Source organism: Cucurbita pepo, chromosome 20 (assembly GCF_057944985.1).
Source record: "Cucurbita pepo subsp. pepo isolate OVF chromosome 20, ASM5794498v1, whole genome shotgun sequence".
In the NCBI taxonomy this organism is placed as follows: domain Eukaryota; kingdom Viridiplantae; phylum Streptophyta; class Magnoliopsida; order Cucurbitales; family Cucurbitaceae; genus Cucurbita; species Cucurbita pepo.
This window is the reverse complement of record NC_141817.1, coordinates 10,450,803-10,466,189: the sequence shown is the minus strand read 5'-3', so window position 1 is coordinate 10,466,189 and position 15,387 is coordinate 10,450,803. Positions and strand designations below refer to the sequence as shown.

General features: G+C 36.2%; 4 protein-coding genes across 4 annotated transcripts; 3 read left to right on the top strand and 1 right to left on the bottom strand.

Annotated features, from left to right (window-relative positions):
* Positions 1-1,001: 1,001 nt before the first annotated feature.
* On the bottom strand, positions 1,002-2,585 carry LOC147786543 (uncharacterized). Its single transcript, XM_087120503.1, has 2 exons — positions 1,992-2,585; positions 1,002-1,073 (listed from the first exon to the last, which is right to left on the bottom strand). The coding sequence occupies exons 1-2, from the start codon at positions 2,583-2,585 to the stop codon at positions 1,002-1,004; spliced, it is 666 nt and encodes a 221-aa protein (XP_086976629.1).
* A 792-nt stretch (positions 2,586-3,377) lies between these two features.
* LOC111783681 (phenolic glucoside malonyltransferase 2-like) lies at positions 3,378-5,445 on the top strand. The gene is made up of 2 exons (XM_023664599.2): positions 3,378-3,839; positions 4,573-5,445. The coding sequence occupies exons 1-2, from the start codon at positions 3,387-3,389 to the stop codon at positions 5,443-5,445; spliced, it is 1,326 nt and encodes a 441-aa protein (XP_023520367.2). The 5' UTR covers positions 3,378-3,386.
* A 518-nt stretch (positions 5,446-5,963) lies between these two features.
* On the top strand, positions 5,964-8,226 carry LOC111782798 (uncharacterized). The gene is made up of 2 exons (XM_023663596.2): positions 5,964-7,543; positions 7,965-8,226. The coding sequence occupies exons 1-2, from the start codon at positions 5,964-5,966 to the stop codon at positions 8,224-8,226; spliced, it is 1,842 nt and encodes a 613-aa protein (XP_023519364.2).
* A 696-nt stretch (positions 8,227-8,922) lies between these two features.
* On the top strand, positions 8,923-11,516 carry LOC111783253 (malonyl-CoA:anthocyanidin 5-O-glucoside-6''-O-malonyltransferase-like). The gene is made up of 2 exons (XM_023664168.2): positions 8,923-9,474; positions 10,552-11,516. The coding sequence occupies exons 1-2, from the start codon at positions 9,019-9,021 to the stop codon at positions 11,452-11,454; spliced, it is 1,359 nt and encodes a 452-aa protein (XP_023519936.2). The 5' UTR covers positions 8,923-9,018; the 3' UTR covers positions 11,455-11,516.
* Positions 11,517-15,387: the final 3,871 nt, after the last annotated feature.

Genomic DNA, 15,387 nt, shown 5'->3' with positions numbered 1-15,387 from the left:
TACAGCTCTTTCAGGTTATTCTTGGCTTTAGTACTCTGTGTATTTACCCTCTATATTTAGTTTCCCTCTATATTTGTGTGTGGTTTTTAATTCCCTAATCTCCTTCTTTTTATCTGTTGTCTTTTCATTCTGTTCTCATGTATTCCAAATTTGTAGTGGATCTCTGTTTCCAAATCTTTCCTTATCTCAATGTTTCCTATAGAAGTTTTCTTGGTCATTCTATCTTTAATCTATTCATTTGGCTACGGATAAAAATTTAATCTAATATTACTAATCTGACTTGATTGACATTTAGTTCCTAACTCAAAGCTAGACCATTATAATAATTCAATGAATACCTAGACCATTGTAATAATTCAATGAATATCTAACTATAGTTGGTTGTGATTTCTAAAAAAAAATAGGATAAAAGAAAATGAAGATTTAATATATACCTTATTGATAATATAATTTGTTATGATTTTTTTTGTTTATTTATTTATTATTATTATTTTAACTACTTTTTTATAATGATTTTTATTTGTTTATTTGTTTATTTATTTTTGGGCTATTACATTCCTATTCATCGCAATGGGGAAATATCCTGATGAACGTGTTACATAAACATGCATGAGGTCCACGTAGCTTATAATCATGACATAATGTATGATGCAAGACAAACTTCCATATATCTAAGTTTGTGAATTATGCTTACATAATTCTCGTACATTTTGTAATCCATGGCGTAACTTTCATAATATGGTTTGATGAGGTTTATGTATCATACATTAACAATTCATAAAAACTTTATACAACATATTATGATCACAAAATAACATAGTTTCATAACATGACATGACTACAAATAGTATAACACAACATACCATAGCATATCATGACATAATATCACATAGCATGATATATCATAACATAACTTTGCATAGTATAGCATAGCATACCAATTATACATATGAGACGTGCAGGGACCATGGGGCACGCACATCATACATAATACAATTTAGTTAACCTAACACTGATTCCATGACCTTCATTACAACATTATCGTCATTCGTGCAGAGGTGTCTTACCTTTACCTGAAATGTAAGAGTAGCATAAGACTTAGTATTTTAAGAAACACTTAGTAATTAACTCCACTATTGGAGTTGGGAAATGCAATGCAAATACATGTAACATGGTGAGACTATCATTTTATCATGTAACGACCTTAATTTCTACTAAAATAAAGTCGCTACCATATGCATGACATAACCTCTTTATGCAAAAACAATCATTTAAAAGAGTTTCATAAATCAATGCCATGAATTATATGTTTGCATAAAAGTTTTAAAATAAAACAAGAGAAATATTCAAAACAAATTAAGATAAAGGAAATAAAATATTAAAAAGAACACTGCCTTATGTGATGTCGTGATGTCGTCGTCAACCATTAGTAACATGCATTCATAAGCTTTCATACATTACATATAATGGTAGTTAGGGGTTGTGTGTTAGAAAACTCTTCATTGCCATACATGTCGTAGCATGTCATATATTTCATTGCCAATCATATCTAGGTCATAGTGCAACATGACATCTCATACATACATATCATCATAACATGATATATCATCATAATGTATCATATCATCATATATCTCATGTCATCATAACATATCACATTATGATAACATACCACAACATCGTAACCTATCATATCATCATAACGTAACCTATCATCATAACGTATCACATCATCATAACATAACATATTATCATAGCACATCATAACAACCACATGAGGCGTATTGTCACGGCCTCCTCTGCCATCACGTCCGCGCCCATGTCCACAATGACATCTACGACCACGTTATGGTTGCCAAGTCCCCTCATACTTGAAAAAAAAGAGTCAACCATATCATTCCTTTTCGTCTGTGCGAGTCACTCCTCATGTGTGAGTAAGAGGTGTTTCTCTCCTCTTTGTCTTTATAACTACAAAGTCTCTCCTCATGGACCTTAAGACGACCAACAACCTCCTCAATTGACATGCTCTTGAGGTCACCAAACTGCTTGATGGAGGTAACAATTTGCATGAATCTCGAGAGAACAGCTCGAAGGAACTTCTTGACGATGGAGATCTCCTCCACCATATTTCCTAATGAACGGATGCTGCTAACGATCGTCATCAACTTCATGGAAAATTCGTCTATTGACTCACCGTCCTTCATGTGGATAGCCTCGAACTCACTCTTCAAGGTCTCCACCTTTGTTTTTTTAACATGTTTCACACCCACATGCATTGTTTGTAGTGTCACCCAGGCTACCTTTGCCGAGTCCTTCTCTACTAATATGAGAAGAACGTCCTCCGAGATTGTTTGGTAGATGTCGACAAGAAACATCTTGTCCTTACGCTCCTCAACGTCACCATGCTCGACGGTGTCCCACACGCCTTGTGCTTGTAAGTTGACACGCATCTTTATCGACCATGCTTCGTAGTTACTCTTCGTGAGTAACGGGTACTGGAGCGTTAAACTTCCCTCCTTTCCGCTCTTTATTGTTGTCACTTCTCCTCCAGTGATTTTGTATGGTGACGACATTTGTTTCGACATCCTGGGAGCTCTGATATCAAATGTTGGATGTGACCCTTGATCGGAATTATGTCAAAGCAAGTAAAAGTGGCAAATGAACACCTTGACGGGAGAGATCTTTTGGAGCAATGCGTTTCAATTCTCTTTGTTGTTGTTATTGTAGTGAAAAAGCATTTATAGGGGAGAAACCACTTCCTAGCTTCCTAAACTTTCTCAAGTTAAGAACGGTGATCTTCCTAATTAAACCATAAAACTTAGTCTACAACTACAAAATTTGATCCACAATTTGAAAACTACTACCAATTCTTCTATAGTTGCTCCATAAGTTACTAACTTATTCTACTAAGCCAAGTTTATTCATACCCCATGCTTCTAATTGTATGTTAAATGTCGATGCAACAATCGAAGAAATCAGCTCTCCATTGATTGCTTCCAGTGAACTATGTGTCGCCAATCAGCCACATGGTATTTTGTGATCAGCGCCTGCAAGCAAGGTGCATGCGGCGATGGCCTCAAGCTATAACTATCCGTAACGTATAATATAGAATTGAATATCTATAATTACCTACCATATATATATTTACTATATATAACTTTATTTATTACACATAATTGTTTAAGTGTATAACTCATTATCGTATATAGTTTTACTAGATATAATAAGCAGCATGATCTGTCCTCGACATGGACAAAAACAAGAATATATATTTTAATTGTTTTCAATGGATATTAGAGAACTTACCAAATATAAATGGATATTAGGGGCTATAAATGGAACGATCATATTACCAACTCATGTCATCTTCCTCCATTTCAAAGCTCATGGAAGGAACAACAAGTGTGAAGATAATTGAGATCTGTAAAGTGGCTCCTCCGCCGGAGGCGTCACGAGCGGCGGCTGTGCCGCCATCTCTTCCTCTAACCTACTTCGACCTGTTATGGCTGAGGTTTTATCCAGTCCAACGCCTTTTCTTCTACGAGTTACCATCTAATGATATATCTTTTGTTGACGAAATTGTTCCGAAGCTCAAAAGCTCTCTCTCTCTCACTCTTCGCCATTATCTTCCTCTGGCTGGCAACCTCGTCTGGCTTCCACAGTCTGAGTTTCCGACCATCGAGTTTGTCGATGGGGACGGCGTTTCTCTAACGGTAGCCGAGTCCGATGCTGACTTTTACCAACTTTCCGGCAATGGGTTGCGTGAAGCTTCTGAGTTTCATCCTCTTGTCCCCCTCTTGCCAGATTCTCATGATCGTGCTGCACCAATTGCTATCCAGGTTCGTAGCTAACAATGTTTGATTTAAATATACACGAATCTTGGAGGTTGAGAAACATAGTAGATAAGTTAGGAATCTTTGTTTCATGCATTTAGGATACATGTACAAGAATCATGAACCTCTACAATAGTATGATATTGTCACGAATCTCCACACTAGTTTGATATTGTCCACAATGGCTTCCCGAAAAGACCTCATATCAATAGAGATGTATTCTTTACTTATAAACCTATGATCATTCCCTAAATTACCCAACGTGGGACTCTCTCCCAACAATCTTCAACAATCCTCCCCTCAAACAAACTACACTATAGAGCCTTCCCATAATCGAGTCTCGACTCTGTCTCTAGAGTCCTCGAATAAAGTATACCCTTTGTTCGACATTTGAGGATTCTATTGACATGACTAAGTTAATGACATGACTCTAATACAATGTTAGGAATCACAAACCTCCACAATGGTATAATATTGTCGTGCTCTCAAGGCTGTGTTTTGTAGTTCTCCAAAAGGCCTCATACCAATGAATTCCTTACTTATAAACCGAGAATCATTCCTTAAATTAGCCAATGTTAGACTCCAAGAGTTAATCCATTTGGTAGATACATATATTAGATTATTCATATATACCCATGAATATAGTACATGTATTAAGTAAATTCGTTATTTAATATTTAGTACGTGCATGTCTATGGAGGATACGATACATTTAATCAATCATTTATATTCTTAACAGGTCACCACATTTCCAAATAAAGGATATTCCATTGGCATAACATGTCATCATGCAATTCTAGATGGAAAAACCTCAACTTCATTTATCAAATCATGGGCTCAAATTTGCATGGACGAATCATCTGTTCCGATTACCAACCTGATGCCAGACTATAAGAGATCGATTATTGATGATCCAAAAGGTCTTGCAAAAATTTATACAAACGCATGGCTGAAACTAGACGGACCCGACAACAGGAGCTTGAAACTTAAATTACCCAAAGCTAAACCTAGTTTAATCCGAAGAACTTTTGAGTTCACACACCAAAACTTGGAAAAGCTAAAGCAATGGGTTTTGAAGAAGAATGATGAGAAAATGTCTTCATTTGTAGTGGCAACGGCTTATCTAGATGGAAAATTATTGTTCGCATTTTCTGCTGATGGTCGATCTCGTTTAAAGCCACAAGTGGGTTTGAATTACTTTGGAAATTGTTGGATTAGTTGTATTGTTTGTATTGAAAGAATTAAGCTTTTGGGTGAAAAGGGAATAGCTTTGGCTTGTGAAGAGATCTCGAAAGCTATTAAAAATTTAGGAGGAGGAGGAGGTTTAGAGGAGTTAGAAAATTATGGGACACTTGTGAGTGAAGTGACCAATGATTATTCTAAAGAAATGGCTCTTACCCTTGCTGGGTCACCTAGATTTGGAGTTTATAGTGCAGATTTTGGGTGGGGAAAGCCAATGAAGGTGGAAATAGTGTCAGCTGAATCACCATTAATGTTTACTTTGAGTGACAGCAGAAATGGCGATGTGGGAATGGAGATTGGAGTGGTTAAAGAGAGAGATCAAACGGAAGCTTTTGCTGCTCTGTTTAATGAAGGTTTTGAAGCTCTTTGAAATCATCAGAGTTGATCCAAATGCGTTATCTAGGTTGAAACGGATCTAGTTTTTCTTTTTAGAATAAGATCGTTGGTGCATGTATGTCATGATTAGTGTGTACGAAAAATTATTAAAGATTATTTATCTTAAACATTGTCATGAACTTAGTCCGAAAATGCAATTACATGCATCATGATTCATGATAGAACCTACTTTTTGTGACTATTACTTCGACTCTTGCTTTGTTTTTTGGATTGGGTTGGATGCATAATAGTTCTATACACATGGTTGATGCACTCTTGGATGAACCAACTAGGCAAGTTCTTATTACATAATAGTTCTATACCAACAAGGCTTTATAAAAGCAGCCGTTATCCTTCCATGAAGATTAATCAATTCCCTTTATTTTTATTTGGTATGAGAGCCTAATTGAACCTGGAAGAAGAAGGAAGAAATACACAAATTACACAAATTGAGTGTTTGAGAGGAAAAACACTAAACAAATGACAAGTGATTTAGGAAGCAATACTGAACAAATGGCAAGTGATTCACGAAGCTTTGCTGCATCATGTGTTCCTAAATTCGATGGAGACTACGAGCATTGGAGTTTGGTCATGGAAAATCTTTTGCGTTCCAAAGAATATTGGAGTGCTATCCATTCTGGTTTTGAGGACCCAAAAGGAAACGAAGCACTAAGCGCGGCCCAGCAAAAGGAAATCGATGAAGCAAGGCTCAAAGATCTCAAGATAAAGAATTATCTCTTTCAATCCATTGATAAGAGTATCCTGAAAACTATCATTCAAAAGGATACTTCCAATCAATTGTGGGATTCAAAGGATCAATTGTGGGATTCAAAGGATGCTTCCAATCAATCGTGGGATTCAAAGGATGCTTCCAATCAATTGTGGCATTCAAAGGATGCTTCCAATCAATTGTGGGATTCAAAGGATGCTTCGAATCAATTGTCGGATTCAAAGGATGCTTCGAATCAATTGTGGGATTCAAAGGATACTTCCAATCAATTGTGGGATTCAAAGGATGCTTCGAATCAATTGTGGGATTCAAAGGATGCTTCCAATCAATTGTGGGATTCAATGAAACTCAAGTATCAAGGAAATGCTAGAGTGAAGCGAGCCCAGCTACAACGACTTCGCAGAATATTCGAAACTTTAGAGATGAAAACAGGAAAAGGTGTTTCTGAGTATTTTACAAGAGTTATGTCTACTACTAATGACATGAGGAATTGCGGAGAAGATATGTCGGATGTCAAAATTGTTGACAAAATACTTCGAAGTCTCACTAATAAATTCAACTTCTTAGTATGCTCAATTGAAGAATCCAAGGACATTGACCAATTAACAGTCGATGAATTACAGGTATTTTTGCTTGTACATGAACAAAAGGTGATTGATAAGAGGAGTGAAGAGCAGGTTCTGCAGGTGGAGAATGTACCAAGGTATGGACAAGGAAGAGGCAAAGGGACATTTCAGAGTGGAAGAGGTTACTCTAGAGGACGGGGAAGAGGTAGATCTTTTGTGAATCTGTCGGCCATCAACTGTTTTCGATGTGGAAAGCAAGGACATTACCAATTTGAATGTCCGGGCTTAGAAAAAGAAGCTGCCAATTATGCTGAATTTGACGAGGAGGAAGAACTGCTATTGATGACATACACAAAGAAAAGTAAAGTTGAAAGAGAAGGCATTTGGTTTTTCGATTTCGGGTGCTCAAATCATATGACAGAGGAAAAAACATGGTTCTTGAGCTTGACGAAAGTTTCAAAATACAGTGTCAGGTTGGGAAATAACTCAAAATTGGCAGTTGAAGAAAGAGACAGTGTCAGATTCGAAGTTGAAGGTATCACACAAACCGTGACAAATGTCTACTATGTCCCCAATCTCACCAACAATTTGCTAAGCATAGGGCAGCTACAGGAGAAGCGCTTGGTGATCTTAATCAAAGAAGGAACTCGTAGAGTCTATCATCAACAAAGGGGCCTGATAATGAACATACAAATGATGACAAATCGCATGTTCTCAGTTCATGTAAAGATGAAGCCATTGGTTGACAAATGTTTGAAAATAGAAGATGAAGACTTGGAGGCTCTGTGGCACAAGAGGTATGGACATTTGAATAGTAAACCTATTCAAATCATGCAGCAAAAACAAATGACGGAAAGATTACCCAAATTAAAGGAAGCTATCAAAGTTTGCGGCAAAAATTCCCAAAGAAAAGCAAATGAAGAGCATCAAACAAACTGAAATTGATTCATGAAGATCTTTGTGGACCCATCACTCCAACCTCTCACAGTGGTAAAAGGTATTTGTTGGTACTTGTAGATGATTTTTCCCGCAAGACATGAATTTATTTTCTTACAGATAAATTAGAAGCTTTTGAAACATTCAAAAACTTCAAAAATCTTGTTGAAAATGAAGCAAAAACAGCCATACATGGACTCAGAACTGATCGGGGAGGAGAATTTACGTCAAATAAATTCAACAAGTTCTGCAAAGATAACGGGATCAAGCGACAACTAACAGCTGCTTACATCCCCAGCAAAACGGAGTTGCAGAAAGAAGGAACCGGACCATCATGAACATGATACGGTGTCTTTTATCTGAGAAAGAGATGTCGAAGAAGTTGTGGGCAGAAGCAGCTAGATGGACAACTCATGTTCTGAATCGAAGTTACACAAAGGCAATCAAGGACATGGTTCCTGAGGAGAAGTGGTCAGACATAAAACCAAATGTGGAATACTTCAGATTATTAGGTTTAATTGCACATGTCCATATTCCCAAATAGAAGATAACCAAACTTGATGATCGAAGTCTCAAATGCGTCCTACTTGGAGTTAGTGGTGAATCTAATGCTTATTTGGGATGTCATATTTAAAGAAGGTGCAAAATGGGACTGTAATTTAAGATAATTGAGATCACCTTCCATCAAAACAGAATTGAGATCACCTTCCATCAATGTGAGAGAATTACGCATCTACTTTCCATATATTGGAAAGATTAATTCCATCTTATAAAATTACATTATCAACTCTCTATTTTGTCAAGTCTCCAAAATAGTAGACATATTAAATCGACTACAAAAATCATTCCTACCCATGCAACTCTGAGACAAGCCCTCATAAGCAAGAGTGCTTCATAACTCACTAAAAATTAAGATTGAGACATAATTTACCAAGAGATATTAAATATTTACTTCGTGGATCACTCTCATACATACTCATCTTCCATTGATTTTTTTTTTATTTTTTATTATTATTTTTTTATTTTTGAGTTTTCATCCATTTATAGTAATTTTTTTATTTGATTGGATTTTTCTTTAAAAGAAGTTGAAAAAGTTCAAAATACTAGATTTTCCAGTCATACATACTTGGTTTGAGGGTCAATAGAAGGAGAGTTCTTAATTTAGAAGCCATTTTTGTCTCTCTTACAAATGGGACATACCTCCTCAAAATTCAAGGAAGGAATAAGAACCATGAAGAACAAAGACTAACCCAATTCATCATGAATTATAAGTAAAGAACCCAACTTTTTAATTTTCCACATCACTAATATCATATCTCCAAAAACCTACTTTCCAATGGATCACCTTCCATCTGTTAAGATAATTGAGATCTGTAAAGTGGCTCCTCCGCCGCCGGAGCCGTCACGTGCGGCGGCTTTGCCGTTGTCTCTTCCTCTCACCTACTTCGACCTGTTTTGGCTGAGGTTCCATCCAATCCAACGCCTTTTCTTCTACGAGTTACCGTCTAATGATATATCTTTTATTGACGAAATTGTTCCGAAGCTCAAAAGCTCTCTTTCTCATACTCTTCGCCATTATCTTCCTCTGGCTGGCAACCTCGTCTGGCTTCCGCAATCGGAGGTTCCGACCATCGAGTTTGTCGACGGGGACGGTGTTACTCTGACGGTGGCTGAGTCCGAAGCTGATTTTTACGAACTTTCCGGCAATGGGTTCCGTGAAGTTTCTGAATTTCATCCTCTTGTCCCCCAATTGCCTGTTTCTCATGATCGTGCTGAAACAATTGCTATCCAGGTTCTTAGCTCCAAAACTTAGTAGCTAACATGATTGGTTTTCGTTTTTAGTTATTAAACTTAGGAATCACGAATCTACACAATACCATGATATTGTTCAATTTGAATATAAACTCTCATGACTTTACTTTTAGTTTTCCAACAAGACCTCATTTCAATATAAATGTATTTCTTACTTGTAAACCCACGATCATTCTCTAAATTAGCCAATGTGGGACTCCCTCTCACAATCCTCAACAATCCCACGTCGATTGGAGAGAGAATGAAACGTTGTGTGGAAACCTCTCCCTAGCAGACCCATTTTAAAACATTGAGGGGAAACACGTCAGGAAAGTCCAAAGAGAACAATATTTGTTAGTGGTGAGCTTGAACCGTTATAAAGGAGGTGGATTTAGGGGTCTCACATTGATTGGAGAAGGGAATGAGTGCTAGAGAGGACGCTAGGTCCCGAAGGGGGTGAATTGTGAGATCCCACATCTGTTGAAGAGGGGAACGAAGCATTCTTTACAAGAGTGTGGAAACCTCTCCTTAGCAGACACGTTTTAAAAATGTTAAGGGGAAGGTTGAGAGGGAAAGCCTAAAGAGGACAATATCTATTAGCTGTTGGCTTGGGCCACCACAAAAAGGTGTGGATTGGAGGGTCCCACATAGATTGGAGAAGAAAACGAGTGCTAGAGAGGATGCTAGGTGCGTTTTAAACATTTTTTATAAGAATGTGGAAACCTCTCCGTACCAGACGCATTTTAAAAACCTCGAGTGGAGGGTGTTACATTAAATATATATTAAACACAAAATTGAAAAGTTTAACCGGTAATTTAATATACTTTTTTTATTAATCTCAATTATTTAAAAGTTTTTTGTTTACTTCTTTATATTTTAACTTTATTCCACTATTGATTAATTTACCATACTTGATATGCTTAAAATCAGAAACTTTATGGAAGTTTAAAATTTCTTCTTTGTTTCTATTTTAAGAAATTACCTGAAAATTTTAGCGTATTCGATAAGGACTAAATTAAAAATTACTCCATTGAAGATAAAAATGTATATTTAATAATCATTCAAATTCTTAATACAGGTCACCACATTTCAAAACAAAGGGTTTTCCATTGGAATAACCAATCACCATGCAGTTATAGATGGAAGAATCTCAACTTCATTTATCAAATCATGGGCTCAAATATGCATGGACGAATCAACCGTTCCAACCGCCAAGCTAAAGCCATTCTATGACAGGTCGGTTATTGATGATCCAAAAGGTTTTGCCAAAATCTATGCAAGCGCATGGCTGAACCAAGACGGACCCGACAACAGGAGCTTAAACCTTAAACTACCCAAAACTAATCCTTGTTTAATCCGAAGCACTTTTGAGTTCACACACCAGAACCTGCAGAAGCTAAAGCAATGGGTTTTGAAGAAGAATGATGAGCAAATGTCTTCATTTGTAGTGGCAATGGCTTATCTTTGTGTATGTACAGCCAAGTTGGAGGGTTTAAGCGATGGAAAATTGTGGTTTGGATTTGCTGCTGATGCTACGTCTCGTTTAAAGCCGCCAGTGCCTTTGAATTACTTTGGAAATTGTTTGATTGGTGGTATTATTCCCTTTGAAAGAGGTGAGCTTTTGAGTGAAAATGGAATAGCTTTGGCTTGTGAACAGATCTTAAAAGCTATTAAAAATTTAGAAGGAGGAGGTTTAGAGGGGGGAGAAAAGTATGGGACTATTATGTGCGAATTGACCAATGATTATTCTAAAGCACAAGCCATTTCCCTTGCTGGGTCACATAGATTTGGAGTTTACAATGTAGATTTTGGGTGGGGAAAGCCAATGAAGGTGGAAATAGTGTCAGCTGAATCACCATTAGTGTTTTCTTTGAGTGATAGCAAAAATAGCGATGTGGGAATGGAGATTGGAGTGGTTAAAGAGAGAGATCAAATGGAAACTTTTGCTGCTCTCTTTAATGAAGGTTTTGATGCTCTTTGAAATCATTGAAGTTGATCCAAATGTGTTATCAATTCGCGTCTTTGTAAGAATAAATGCATTTTAAGGCCTATTTTATGTACTCTCATGTTGTTGAGGTTTATACTCCTAATTAATGCATTATTTAATTTCCATTTTAATTTCATCCATTATATACAAAATATAAAGTTGTTAGTGGAATGTTGAACAATATGTGGTTGATATTCGAAGAATCACGTTCAAGTAATAACGCAAAGGGTCGGAAGATTTGCCTTAAAAGAAATTAAATTTCAGAGAGCAACGTTAAGCTAGCATCAAAGAGTTGTAGTAGCTTCAGCCTAGGCCGACCAAGTAAGTGACCTTATTATGTATGACGACATGTACATAGTAGCCCTTGCATGTGTCATTTATGGTTTATGGTTTATGTTACATGATGATGTAATGATGTTGTATGATGATATGTTGATATTATATGATGATGTGGTGATGTTATATGATGATGTGATGATGTTATATGAAGGTGTGATGTTGTTATATGATGATGCGATGATGTATACGATGATGTGAGATGATGACATGATATGACGACAAAATGATGATGATGATGCATTATAAAATGATGATGTAAGATGTATGATGATGAGGTAACTTAATATGATGATATTTCATATTAAGATCATGTGTATGTGTTAAATTTTATGATGCATTATAACGAGTTTTCTAAGACACAACCCTAATTGATGTTAATGATGATGAATGTATGAAGGCTAATGCATGCATGTTACCTAGGGTAATATGTGAATGATGTATAGGATTGTGTGATAAGAATGATTTAAAGGCTAACACATACGGTTGTGTGTGATTTAGAGGCTAGTGCATGTTACCTAGAGTAATGTGTGAATGATGTATAGGGTTGTGTCATAAGAATGATTTAAAGATGAAGATTATAGGGATCTCATGCATATTGTGTGTTCATATACATTAGGTTACTTTCCCATTTATGATGATAAGTACAGACTCGCACACTATGATGATGATGATCATCATGCCTTGCATGAGATTCGGGGGTTTAGTGACCTCCGGGCATCTACCTGCGGACAACTAGCCTGACTATGATGGGTTCAGGGGGGTGCGAACCGCCTAAGGACTCACGCTCGCACGTGTTGGTTGTGTGTGGGGAAGTACTACACATCCAATTTTGTTCGGACTGGAGGCAACAACTACGATAGTGGTATTTCATTTCTTAAACTTTAGGTTAGTATAGAGTGTTTTAACTTTTAATATTTGTTTGTTTGATTTAGTATTTTGTTATGTTGTTTTAAAGATATTTTTAAACATGTAAGTCCATGACAGTATTTTATGAAGAAGCTTTAAATGTTTATTTTCATATAAGAGAGTATGTTATGGTGAGGGTAGTGACTTTAGGTTAGTAAAAGTCTAGGATCGTTACAATAAGTCCCACCATGTTGCATGTGTTTGTATTTACTGACCCAACAGTGGCGTTATTGAGTAGTTCTTAAAATATTCAAGTCACGTGCTATAGGTAAAGATAATACACTCCTATACGGATGACGTTGTTGCGATGAAGGCCATGGGACCAGTGTTAAGAGTAGTTGCATTATTTTATTCTCTTCTTTGTTTTATTAAATTTCACATTATTTATTTTCCATTGTTTTGTTTCAAAGCTTTTATTACCCAAGTTTAAGTCTATGACACTGTTTACTTGACTTCTAAAATGAATATTCCACATGATAGTGGCAACCTTCAAAATCATTTCTACACTTGGCATACTCAAATGCCTCAAGGTTCTCTTTCCTTCATCGATTGGTTATTCCTCCCCGTTCGTCTCTCTTTTTCCAATTGCGGTCTCGATTAGTTTACAAGATTCAATGGCTAATTTGCCTCCGGACCCTCGATTCAATTGTTTTCCAAGAATGTTGAGCGGCGTATGTAAGCCGTGTATCTCGGAAGAAGTGAAAATGAGGGCTTTCGCTTTTTTGCACCTTGTTTTGGTCTGGCAGCCATTCAAATTAAATAATAATCTCTTTCCCTTATCTTTCCCATGATGTAAGGAGCTACACTTAGTGCTATCTTTGATTATTTCTGTTTCCATTGGTCTCAAATTTGGTTTTCATGGCGGCTGAGAGTTTCAATTTGAGCATTATTATCTTGAATCTTCCGATATTCTAAATTAGCATGAAATTTTTTCCTTGTGCGATATCACTTTGTAAGAAGTCGGAGCTCTCTCTGGCACTGATGTAGAAGGTGACTTAAACGTAGCTAGATTTTTTAATGAGATGCTTGCTGGCACTAAAACTAGAACTAATGGAGACAAAGCTGGTCTAGTAGCCAGGGCACAATCGATTTTCCAAACGTTTTCTAGAACTTTCTTTGTCTCATTTTCTAAAACATTTTCTCAAGAACTGGACTAGAGACTTGAGTATACCTCACCTATGCAAGGATCAAAATTTCAATTGGTTGACTTAATTGAGAGCGAGACTAAATGCCACCCAATTGCGTTACAAACTCTAACTAAATGCAATTGTGACATGGGTGGGATTCTCCAAAGGAGACCATCTAATTACAATTATGATTCTCACTTTTTAGCAATATTTAATTTTTAATTTTAAGGCTAATAAGTGTTTTAAACCAATTTTAAAATTGACAAACTAATCAACATACAAAATAAAAAATTAATTGTATTGCAAATAAAATACTAATTTTGTCTTTTTATGGTCAATAAAGAACATAGCAAGGATATGGTACCCACTTAGACAATAACCTTCCTTATTAAAATAGTAAAGAAAGTCAAAGAGAAAGCAAATTTGTGCACCCAACAATCATAAGCTCAAACCAACCTTTCTACAATTTATTTCCATACTTCCATGTCGGCCAATACGAGGAGAGCTTGATTTACGCGTCATAAGTCTTGTTCATAACGAACGAACACGAACCCTTTAGTCAGAAAGTAGGTCCCACCATAAACTATGTCTTGAGGAGAAATTAAATATTTGATTTTTTTTAAAATTGAATTTTTATTGATGGTCTTAGATTATGAATTTCATGATGATGTAGAAAATAAAAATGTTTCCAATAATTTTGAAAACCTAAAAAAAATATAGGAGAAAAAATAAAAAATTATTGGTTAAAATTAATTGATGAGGGATTGGAGAGATCACTTGCAAATAAAACAAAAGGTTCGGGTTTGAGAGGAAGAAGACGACATAGGAAAAATCGAAACAAATCCGTTGAAGGTTGAATTTGACTGAGAGTTCTTCGTAAGAAACTCTCATCAACATGAGGAGATTCATTATGAGGGCTTGATTCGTTCGATTCCTTCAAGAAGCGAGGAAGAACAAAAAGGTTAGTTTTTGAGTTTTAGATCTTAGGTTTCCTCTAGAGATCCATAAGTATTTGATGGAATTAGCCTCTTTAATTTTAGTATGTTGTCCTAGGTGAGTTTTCACATTTTTTTTGTGAAGAAATAATTCTGAAAAGCCTTCAAGAACGGTAAGAACATTAATTTTGACCAACTTGAGATTTGAATATATTTGTCTGTAGTTAATTAAAAACTATAAGAAAAATACATTCGTGTAGGCAAATTAAAACTCTATAACTTTCATGAAGAAATCAAGTTGAAACAAATTTTGTAGGAAAAGTTATGAAAATCTAAAGTTACTAGAAAACTCATCGAAATCTGAAATTTGAAATACATTTTAAGACGTTTCTAATCTTTCTGGAGTAGACATCATTTTCACGAGCGGTCATACAGCTCTATGGAGCATCTGTAACATATTCGATTGACACCAAACTTAGTGAGCTTTCATCTTTCATATAAATGAATTTAACTCCAGAGCCACATGCCGCAACTCATATCGAAACTCTAAATTTGAAGTTATGACTAAGGGCCCTTACTCGGCCCTTTTCAAGTTTGTCTTCGACACTCGGGTCGCCTCG

What these genes read in the sequence shown, in the direction of transcription:
- LOC147786543 (XM_087120503.1), bottom strand. Translation starts at nt 2,585, where the DNA reads ATGTCGAAACAAATGTCGTCACCATACAAAATCACTGGAGGAGAAGTG. An exon ending in AGGTTGTTGGTCGTCTTAAG is followed by an intron (nt 1,074 to 1,991) that starts GTCCATGAGGAG and finishes CTTACATTTCAG; the next exon opens with GTAAAGGTAAGACACCTCTG.
- LOC111783681 (XM_023664599.2), top strand. Translation starts at nt 3,387, where the DNA reads ATGGAAGGAACAACAAGTGTGAAGATAATTGAGATCTGTAAAGTGGCT. An exon ending in CTGCACCAATTGCTATCCAG is followed by an intron (nt 3,840 to 4,572) that starts GTTCGTAGCTAA and finishes TATTCTTAACAG; the next exon opens with GTCACCACATTTCCAAATAA.
- LOC111782798 (XM_023663596.2), top strand. Translation starts at nt 5,964, where the DNA reads ATGGCAAGTGATTCACGAAGCTTTGCTGCATCATGTGTTCCTAAATTC. An exon ending in GAGGCTCTGTGGCACAAGAG is followed by an intron (nt 7,544 to 7,964) that starts GTATGGACATTT and finishes GACAACTAACAG; the next exon opens with CTGCTTACATCCCCAGCAAA.
- LOC111783253 (XM_023664168.2), top strand. Translation starts at nt 9,019, where the DNA reads ATGGATCACCTTCCATCTGTTAAGATAATTGAGATCTGTAAAGTGGCT. An exon ending in CTGAAACAATTGCTATCCAG is followed by an intron (nt 9,475 to 10,551) that starts GTTCTTAGCTCC and finishes TTCTTAATACAG; the next exon opens with GTCACCACATTTCAAAACAA.